General features: G+C 32.4%; 2 protein-coding genes across 3 annotated transcripts; both read left to right on the top strand.

Moving 5' to 3' along the window:
• The first annotated feature begins 4631 nt into the window (after positions 1 to 4631).
• LOC111399749 (scarecrow-like protein 6) lies at positions 4632 to 7019 on the top strand. 2 transcript variants are annotated; one of them, XR_002703789.1, is made up of 3 exons: positions 4632 to 4749; positions 5493 to 5591; positions 6532 to 7019. XR_002703789.1 is itself a non-coding variant. In XM_023027217.1 (2 exons), the coding sequence occupies exon 2, from the start codon at positions 5791 to 5793 to the stop codon at positions 6541 to 6543; it is 753 nt and encodes a 250-aa protein (XP_022882985.1). In that variant the 5' UTR covers positions 4632 to 4749; positions 5493 to 5790; the 3' UTR covers positions 6544 to 7019. The 2 variants fall into 2 exon arrangements, 1 of the variants encoding a protein (XP_022882985.1); XM_023027217.1 differs by having other exon boundaries at positions 5493 to 7019.
• A 1851-nt stretch (positions 7020 to 8870) lies between these two features.
• On the top strand, positions 8871 to 10153 carry LOC111399750. The gene is made up of 3 exons (XM_023027218.1): positions 8871 to 9011; positions 9084 to 9574; positions 9669 to 10153. The coding sequence occupies exons 2-3, from the start codon at positions 9162 to 9164 to the stop codon at positions 9700 to 9702; spliced, it is 447 nt and encodes a 148-aa protein (XP_022882986.1). The 5' UTR covers positions 8871 to 9011; positions 9084 to 9161; the 3' UTR covers positions 9703 to 10153.
• The last annotated feature ends 792 nt before the right edge of the window (positions 10154 to 10945 follow it).

The raw sequence follows: 10945 nt of genomic DNA, 5'->3' as shown, positions 1-10945 counted from the left end.
GATAATATGTTCTGCATATTCTCAGAATGTTCGTCAATGTATGATCTCACGGAACATAAACTAGAATCCACATAGCACCGCATCTGCTCTTGTTGCTGTTGAAATAATTCTTCTTCTCTTTGTAGAACAGCCTGATAATGGGCTTCTTGTGTGTGCGATTCGTGGGCCATATGACTCTGAAACAAACCAGATAGAGAATTATCCATGTACGCATGTAAACCATGTTGCATGTAATCTTGCAACGATCTGGTATGTTCTCAAACAGCAGCTTTTGGTTGTCAAGGATCGCGTGGTTCAGAGCTCTTGATTCTTCAACAAAGTCTACCTTCAAGTTGCCACATAGATCGGATACATTTGATATTGTATACTGCCGGTACATACCAAACATTTCTTCCCAATAGTCTTCAGTTGCATATCTTGAGGTACCGGAAGCAGAACTAGGCCCAGCTCCAATTGAAGTTCTCAGTGTACCACCACTTGTCGCTTGCTGCGCACGAAGGTGATCCGGTAATGGTTGTGCTATATTATCCAAATCTCCATTGACAATGGCATCTAGTATACGATATTCATTGTCAGCTGGCAGTGACAAAGTTGAGTACCACGATGTTTCTAATTCTTGCTCGGTAGGTTGCAGCACTGCAAGGACTTCGATCTGTAATCATCGTAAACATCTTCACCTCAGCAAATTTTTCAATGTCAGGTTTTCCAAATATAATGCGAACATCAATGTACGTTAGAATTAAAAAGTCATACCTCTTCCGTATCCAAAAATTCTTTAACAATCGCTTCCTTCAGTATTGTTGTAGGCCTCCACTTGTACATTCGTGGAATCTGTGTCGTTCTGTACCTACGGTGTCCAAACCTTTCCCTGATCCAATACTGCAATAGAGTTACAGCGAAATGTCGATATATATTTTTGTACGAAGAAATTATACGGAATACAGGAACACATAGAATATGAACAACATACCTAAAATGCAAGTGGATAGCCTTGTATTGCATACTTACATTCTGATTGTCGGTTCTGTTGTATCCTTACCACTCATTCCAATTGTGACTCTTCCAACGAATTTAATTGAACGAAATATGCGGTACGGCCCCATGGATACGTAAGGAACGCATTTAGATGTTCAACCATGCTCGACGTTCTATAATCAATTTGTCTTGAAGTTGGTTTCAACACACACTCTATCAACATAACTAGTCCCAACTTAAATTTATCTTCTTGGTCTTCGCACATATGGAAACCTTCAAAAAGCATTCTATTGCTATTTTTTTTTTGCCTCCATGGAAGTATTGATCCCTAAATGATCATTATTATAGTCAATTTCAATGGATGGTTCATGACAAGGAAGTCCAGTAATTAAGAAAAATTCTTGCATGCCGAACCTGGCAACATGGTCATCTAACCGTACCCAAAGTTCATTATTTTTGGCACAATGTACAATTCGCATTATAAATTCGTGTACCAACTTGCTACCAAATTGTTCATGTTGTCCCCTGAACATAGCTCCGTAAACAAATGCACAAAAATTGCTACACAGTTTAACATTGTTGATTGGCATCTATAAACTTTACAAAATTGTTAATGTATTCGATTTGGATACTGGACGATGGTAGCAAAAAACCACTGATCTGGAGGGAGAATGTAATCTAAAGACATCTGCATAAATTACACAATAAATAAAAGTTTACAGTGAATTATTTTGTTTACGAAAACCAATATAGAAAATGTACGCAGAAAAATTGCAATTCATCGTAAATTATATTGTTAGACAAATCTTTTTTTATTTACAAACCACATCCTATAGCCTAAGAACAATAAAACAGAAAAAAAAAATGAAAAAAAAGAACAACAGTTTACAAAATCGTGTGTCACGGAGATGTGTCTCCGTGATAGTGTGTCACGGAGACACATCTTCATAACACACTCTAGTGTCTCCGTGACACACCCAGAGACGGTCTCCGTGACATGGAGAATGTCTCCGTGTCACTGAGATGAAGTAACACTTGAGTTATATCGAAAAAATTATTTGCCCATAATACGAACAATTTTTTTCTTCGACAACTTACTTCTAAGTACCACAAATGTTGAATAGAAATTTTGATGTGGTTACCTTTTTCAGTCGAACGGGCACTTTTTTGGAGAAAATGTGTGAGAAGCTTTCCAACAAAATGTGTTGCCGAATGAATGTTGCCAATGAGATTGTAGTTACAAAGTGTGGAGAGTGAATGGAGGTGAAATGTGTGGATGGGAGAGTAAATGTGAGGATAGAGTGATTGTGAGAATGGCTCTCTACTTAAAAGTGTGCATGAATGTGACAATTCATAACAAATTGTGTGGAGAGGATTGAATGTCAGTAAGAAAGTTGTTGTGTAATGAATAATGGTGTATACTTCTGTAAAGTTGAATGACAATTCGTTGCAAATTGAGTGAATGGCCTGAATGAATTATTTGCGGGACTATATTCACGTGTTGTTGTATTGTCAACTTTTTGTACACATTCCGATATATATCATGGCTTTTTTACACATCAATAATGTGGATTGTTGTTCTGCAATAATTGGAACGTTTCGGCAAATTCTAATTTTCTTTCATTTATTAAAGCTAATCGAGCTAATCAAACTCTAATATGTATAGAGAGTTGTAATTGCATTGCAAGGATCAAAAGAACTACCACGTTTTGACTGTATTTGTGGTGTGTCACATGTACACATTGACATTTCATGGTGTTCTTAAATAAAATATAAAAAAAAATATTTCTCAAAATTTCAAAGTAAAAGCGCTTTTCAATTTCATGTTTTGGAAAATAGTTTCTCGAATAACATATTTTTAACAATTTCAAAATATGCACACAAAATTGAAACAGGAAGAGAAGAGACCCCAAGTGTTTTACTGTATTGGTTGTAGTTAATAACACTTATTTAAGAACATTAAATGCACGTACAACTGAACAAGTGAAAGGGCAGAAATGGAAAATAAACCATTCAAATATTTGACTAAAAACATCTACTGCATGTGTCAACATGCATTGTCAGGAAAGCAGTACCTTCTCTGACACGAGTTGTACAAAGAGTTGAAATAAATAATGATAAAAAATGGGCAAGAATTCAATTGAATGGGGGCCAAACAAGCGCAAAAATAACTTACAACGATTCGGATGCACAGGGTTTTTGAATTATCTAAATTCTCTAAAGTTTATAGCTAACGACTCATGACTTACTAGCTATTTAATAAGACTGAAACTTGAACAAATGGAAATCTATCAATAAATATAAGTACATTTTCAGTTATTAAATACTCACACTTGGCGTGGTTCGGCGATCATTCAAACCGATCTCTTAATTTTGATTAAGATAGCGCATCAGTCCCCATGATCAAATTTTTGATATTTGAAGTCTGATTCAGTGCAAATTCATCATGTTCTGTTAAATGATAGTATATCTTACAGTATATGCTGCAATTACGGTAGGTTAGTACAAATCCGGTAAGCGCGAGTATGGTGAGCTCAAATACAGTATGTGATGCAAATACGGTATCTTCCAAGTTTAAATTATTAGAATGTTTGAATTGGAAATCATCAGAATGTTTGAATTGTATTTTCCAAGTTTAAATTATGTTTCTATTGCATGTGCATGGCTAAGAATTTGCTTCTCAAAAATTATTCAATGATCCCTGAACTATACCAACGTAAAAAATCTGTTTGATACGTGTGAAGATCCTTTAGATAACAAATGCCATCGAATTGAGCGTTAAATGGACAACACGTTACCATTGAAATAAAATTTAAAGTTCAGTTATTAAGAAATAGCACGTGGTATAATTCAATGACCATTGCGATACAATTTTAAGTTTGGTTATTAAATACTAACATTTTAAGTTTGGTTGTTAAATAGTAACACTTGGCATGGTTCAGTGAACATTCAAACTGATTTCTTAATTTTGATTAAGATAGCACATCAGTCCCATGATCAAATTTTTGACATTTGAAGTCTGGTTCTTTCAATTTCAGTGCAAGTTCGTCCTTGCTAAATTAGGCCATCACCTTTTCTATTAAATGATAGTATATCTTGCACATAACCTCTTAATTGAATACAATGGTGAGTGTAAATTCGGTGTATACTGCAATTATGGTAGGTTAGTGCAAAACCGGTAAGCTCGATTACGGTGAGCTCAAATACGGTATATGAACACTAATTAGTGAAAATTACACCACCCAATCCTTGAAAAAATTATTTTCAAAATTTACATATTGAAAATCATATTTCCACAATTACTTATAAATTACAGTATTTATGAATAAAAACTAAACAAGTTTTGATTTGCTATTTTCACTTTCAGTAAATGTGAAGTTTGATTGTCAAATAAAATATTAATAAAAATAATTTTATCGTAGCTATGAAATCACTAATACCCATAATATATTCCATTGTAAGTATGTTCAAGAATACTCAGGGTCAAGAATCTTGTATTAAAACCAGATTTAAATGCACCTGAGAATCACAAGAAACCACTCTTAAATTCAATTTACATTTACACATCTCAACTACTCACATTTATTCATCCCACATTTCCAACTACCAACATTTACTTATCCTTCCTTCCAACTACCAACATTTAATCACTAATACTTATTTATGAATGCATTCAAAACTCAACACAAATTCAACCATTTTGTTTTTAGCAAGGATTTCATTTTGTAAGTTTTCAACAACAGCTTCTCGCATAATCAACGATCAGAAAAGGAGGTAATTTTCATAAAATATGTGATAAAAATAAATTTAGAATGTATCTATGATATAAAAAATATTTAGTTTAGCATACTATTATGTTAAAAAAAGCAATTGAAACTTAATTATATAGTGTTAAGTTCTTATGTGATTGAAAAAATTTGAAGTTGGTAAAGTTGTATTAACTTGTTTAATTTGTTTTATTTTAAACGTTTTTTTTAACTGAAAATTGCGGGTAGATTCCTCGGAGTGCCTCGGAAGGAGGCACTCTGTGCGGAGTGCTTCGAAGGGAGCGCGGAGTGCTTCTAAAAAGAAGTAGCGCATGGAGTCAACGTGACTTACCCTCCCCTTTTTTTTTGGTTTTAAGATGATGTTTAGTATCAAATAATTTTTTTTTATTTTTTGAATATCAACAAAATAATTTAAAAACAAGGAATTTTTTTTTTTTTTGGTAAAAAATAGTTCAATTTCATTGTACAAAACTTTTATTCTTTCTAACTATGCATCACCGGGTCAACTTTTATTACCAAAAATAGATATTGTTCAACTATGAAATAAATAATGAATAACTTGGAGAAGAAGAAAAAATTGGTTTTCCGTTTTCATAACTGTCGCTACTTGCTAGTATGAAAGATCTGGTGGTGAAAGAAAAAGGGCTCCTAATTCCTAAATTTATTTGGGCTTTACATTGGCAGTATGGTCAATTGTATAATTTGTATTGTGCATGTGTATTGTTAATTTAATATGCTTATGTGTATCAGTGTATGACTGCACTAGCAAAATTTGGAAACTATAATGCCCGGGGATTCCAGCTCAAAATCTGTATCAGAGCAATAAGGGAACAAAAATATGATTTGAAGGTAAAGGAAAAGAAAGCAAATACTTATAACCATTAGATTGTGTGGCTGATATTTAGGTTTATATACATTAACAAGAACTGTGGTTTCAAAAGTGCTTGTAGCTTATCATTGAAAAGTTCAATTCTTTCATCGAATTCCATTTTTACAATAAACTGATAAGCATTGGAAATCTATTAGTTGCAGTGGAGGGATTTATAAAATGCATTTGATGTGTTTGAAAAATCCATGTGGATTAACCACCCTCAGTACAGAGGATTCAAATTTCATTTCATCACTGAAGATTTGCACAGAAATTAGAATTAGAATTCAGATCAAAACTCACCTGAAAAGGGATCGAAGTGAGAGAATTCTTTCCAGTCTTTCCCGTGGCAAAGCATCAAATTCTTTCTTCTTTGTCTTTTCTTCTTGCAATCCCCGAGGCCAAGTTCTTAAAGAAATACTTGACACTCCCTGTCTCGCACATAATCAACATATTAGCCCACAAAGCCTTCCGGTTGGTTCTCTTGCAAGTTACCAGTTGTTAGTACCTTTGGTTCTTCATTTTGTAAAGCAGCTTTCACCGAAAATTGTGGTTTCTGTGGACAGAGGATGTGATAGACCTGATTTACCATTTCCCAACCACATTATTCACGAACTTCAATCTTATTCTAACTTGCTTGAGTCCCTAGATGCTGTCAATGTGAATATGGATGCACTGGAAAAGATTGAAAGGTTCTTGCTCCAACCAGGAATTGAAAAAATTGTAATGGGCCATTTTCGATCCCCTGAAAAGATGCAGCATTGGAGGACTCTGTTTTTATCATCTGGGTTTTCCCCAATTACTTTTAGCAATTTAACAGAATCACAAGCGGATTGTCTTGTGAAAAGGACTCCTGTTCGAGGATTCCAAGTTGAGAAAAGGCAATCTAACTTAGTTTTCTTTATTTATAATTCTTTGCAGGATTGTCTTTGATATATAAAAGAGCAGAACGGTCAGTCACCAAAAAATTGTTTAAAAAATTCCTCTATTCGTTCCTAAGGTAACAGTCCTCACACTTATTCTTGTTATTATGTTTATTCTATGTGCTTACTTGTATAGATTTTTCACCTTTCTCACTAGATAAATGGAGATGAATATTGTTTTTCATTACATAAATGGTGATCAATGTTGTTTGAGTAAACATATTATGCAAAATAGAAAATGAAGGCTTGTTTTAATGTTTGTTAGTGCCTATTTCTAAGTTGGTGTCTAAATAAGAAAATTATAGTTTGAGTAGACAAGAACTGCTTTCTTATTGTAGAGTAGTTAAACAAAATATTCAATACTAAAGTTCTTTATTATCAAGCATATGTGACTCCTATCTTATGCCTCTTTATGTCCACGTACAAAATTTACGTTAAATTTATATATATATTTTTATGATTAATAAATAATTTTTTTAATAATTTTTGCAGATGTCGTTAGAATACATATTATCTCCAAATCAATGATTTTCTACTACAATTACTCAATTTGCAAATCATCAATACCTTCAAGATTTTGTAATAGATGGAGACAATCAAGCTTCTTTATTATGCAGTCACTTTCAAGGATTTATCTATGGAAGTAGTATAAGAACAAAATGAAAAATTTAGTAGCAAACTAATACATGAGTTTATAATGAGACTTATCAACTGCGGCAAAAATAATGAAGTTTGGGTACAATTAGACGATCATGTGGCCCGTTTTGACATGCAAGAATTTTGTCTAATTACCGGATTACCATGCCATGAAGTAGCTGTTGATCTGAATTTCAATAATACTCGCCTTAGGGATGAATATTTTGATGGTTCAAAAAGAATTACTATGAAAAGACTTTCTGAAATATTTCACATGTGTGAAAATCAAGAAGATAAATTCAAGTTAGGATTAGTTATGTTTGTTGAATGCGTTTTAAAACCAAATGGAAGACACATCGATTTCTGAACCCTTGGAATGGTTGAACAACTTGATGAATTTCTTATGTATCCATGGGGGTGTAAAGCATACTTTGTTTTACTAAATTCATTGCAAGAATCACACCTCGAAAGAATACGAAGGATGCAACAAAATGACCAAACGGATTGTAAATATTCGTTACATGGTTATCCACTTGCATTCCAGGTATTTTTCTTTTATTTTTTTCCCTGTTATATATCATTTAATCATATAAAAAATTTAATATTTCTTTTATTTTTATTTCAGTATTGGATTAATGAAGCTTTTCCTCAAATTGGACGACAATTCGGGCGTCGTATCCGTACAAGCTTCCAATGTCCACAAATGCATAAATGGAAGCCCAAAATAGTATTAACAGAACAAGTCGTTAAAGAATTTTTGGCTACTCAACAGGTATGATTCATTTCAATTTACAATTAAATATGTATTTAATTATTTATAAATAAATCTAAAACATAAATCTAATATTTTATTACAATTATAGATCACAGTAATTGCGGTATTGAATCCTACTGAAGAAGAATTAGAAACATTCTAGTATGCAAATATTTCATTACTAGCTGACAACCAACACTGTATACTAGACAACATTGTCAATGATGAATCCAACAATATAACTGAACAAATTCCAGCTGATAACGTACATACGCAAGAAACAACTATAGGCACTTCAGCTGGAATTGGATCTACTTCTTCTGAGAGCTCAAACTATGTAACTAAACAAGATATGGATCAGATGTTCAACATATACAGACAACCAGTAGTGTCAAATGTATTTAGCTTTTATGACGGATTAAAAACATATATGATTGAAGAATCAACAAAACAAGAAACTCGCTATCATGCCATTCTTGAACAGCAAGAACTCACTACCAAAGGATTCATGACAATCAAAAACAATTTTTCTGACATCAGCAAAAAAGCCAACAAGACTACTTCCATAACATGCAATCTAGCATGCAATCTTATGTGGATACCAGTTTCAACTCAGCCAAATCTTACATTGATGAACAAAATCAAAGTATGCAGAATCAATTATCCGACTGGAAATCACACATGGAAACGATTGTCAGCTCTATACAATGAGATATACCTCCCCGTGCAAGTCCAATTGAGTTTGAATCCCTTCAACATTTGAACATATTGAAGACGTGGAAAGATCGGTGAAAGAAAAAAAAGGTAAGCAAAAACAAACACAATCTTCATCAACAATGTCGATTAATGCTTTAGAAGACTATAACATTGACAAGTACGAAAACATTACAGAATGGATATTACAAAATCCATCGGGGTAAGATTTAATTTTACGTTGCTAACGTAAATATTATAATTTTTATTTTACTCATTTAACACTGATTTATATTCTCTTATACAATGCATATTGGAACGATGGAATCGGCAATCTATACGGAAAACAATCACTAGAAAATATACTAGATGAAACAAAAAGTAAAAATATTGTGGTAAGTAAAATTTAATAATCATAATTCATTTTTCTCCATTATTTATATAACTAATTTACATTTTTTTACTAGCATATTGATATAGAATTAAAGCTATTGAGAAGACTTGTTACCGCCAGTTCTCCGTTGCTTTCTAAAGAATATGCAATCATGTACCTTAGATTCGAAGCTGAATGTGTTCATTGGTATACAAATATGAAAGAAGGAATTGACCATTCTACAACTAATTTCAACGCATTACAGCGATACATAAAAGGAGAATTGCCTGTATCTGCTCGACCGTGGATAACATACAACCATTTACTAATTCCATCAGCATATCCAGGCAACACTTGGTTTCTTTTTCTTGTTGATTTTCAAAAGTGGAAATTTCATATATATGATTGTAGTCACACCATTCATACATCGGAAGAAATCAAAGCACGTGCAGAACCGGTAATGACTATAGTCGAATCATTATTAATCGCGGCAGTCATTTTCTCCATCAAACCAAGTTTGAGAAAACATAGAAATAAACATATGAAATTGAAAATCATACCGTATCTACCTTGTCAAAAGAATGGGTAAGCATCTCCACAATTTACTATAATATTTAATTTAATGTTATATTTACATACAGTATTAATATAATCTAACTTTAAATTATCTTTTCTATAGGCCAAATTCTGGAGTTTTCTTCTCAAATACATAGAATGCTTCATTTTCGGATATCCATTAGAAGCAGTTTCACCAAAGAAGATAATTTTGTACAAACAAAAAATTGCAACAGATATCTGTTAAAATGAATATTTTCTACGTCCCTGTTTAGCCTAATTCTAACAAAAAGATTCTTAAAATACAGTAAGACCCCTTTTTCAAAATTAAATGCATACTCTTATATTTATAACTTTAAAATTGTTTATTTTAAATATTTTTGTACATGAGAATAAATGTAGGTTGTTCGATAGCAAATACAACACCACTTAACACACAAGGTTTCAAAGTGTCGGACTAAAGGCACAAATTATGGTATTTTGAGTAATTATCCTCTCTCACACTCTTTTTGGATGCACTAAATTTTTAGTTCAAAATTATAGAAAGTTTGTTAATATCACCATACTTATTTTTGCAGAACCATACTATAAAAGTAATCAACTACCAAATTTGAAAATGCTTACACATGTTGAAAGATTATCGAAGGATACTTTGGGTGGTAAGCTTCTATTCTAAAACTTTACATATTAATTTCAGTATTGTCTATAAAACTACTGTGAAATCTCTTCTTGGAAGATAAATCTAACATTTAACCCCATAAAAATAAATAAATGGTAAGTTAAAGAAGAAAAAAACAAAAAAGATAGATTATACAGACGAATGTATATTATTTAATTCCTCATCATGAATATGTTCTCATTGCTTCTGACTAATGATATAAAAATTTATCCAACCTTCTATTATGTAGAATATATACCCTAATGTTCTGTTCAAAACATTTTACATAGTATTATGCCTCTATTGCTGCTTATGATCTACCTTTGACAATAGATTTTCCATGTCTCACATAATTGGATGGTTGCATTGTTTTATTTAGCTTGAACTTTATGAATTCATTTCATGTGTCATTGTTGCTTGATCTTCTGCTGGTTAAATTCCATTCACCCCATCGTGAAGTTCTTTAAGTAGAAGTTTATATACAAAGTTCGACTATGGGATGCAAACGCTGCTGAATGTTTAGGTAACCTTAAAATTTGAGCATTGAGCAACAATGGCTGCAATTACAAACCTCCTTATGAGTGGCAAGTCTACAAGTGATCTATTTCTTTTTCTCTTATAATAGCTTCATCTTATAAGTTTGGAAAAAATAGTCCCAAAAGTTCCCCGTACCATTTTCTTGTATTTTACTGAAACTATATATATAATCTAATACAGGGTTTATTATACTTGCACTCAATTTT

This window comes from Olea europaea, chromosome 9 (assembly GCF_002742605.1).
Source record: "Olea europaea var. sylvestris chromosome 9, O_europaea_v1, whole genome shotgun sequence".
Classification (NCBI taxonomy): Eukaryota; Viridiplantae; Streptophyta; class Magnoliopsida; order Lamiales; family Oleaceae; genus Olea; species Olea europaea.
Note: the sequence above shows the minus strand (reverse complement) of the source record. Positions and strands in the feature narration are given on the sequence as shown.

Bases quoted from the DNA above. Each gene is read 5' to 3' on its own strand.
- LOC111399750 (XM_023027218.1), top strand. From the start codon at position 9,162: ATGTACCTTAGATTCGAAGCTGAATGTGTTCATTGGTATACAAATATG. The intron at 9,575-9,668 runs GTAAGCATCTCC...TCTTTTCTATAG, and splicing joins CTACCTTGTCAAAAGAATGG to GCCAAATTCTGGAGTTTTCT.
- LOC111399749 (XM_023027217.1), top strand. From the start codon at position 5,791: ATGCATTTGATGTGTTTGAAAAATCCATGTGGATTAACCACCCTCAGT.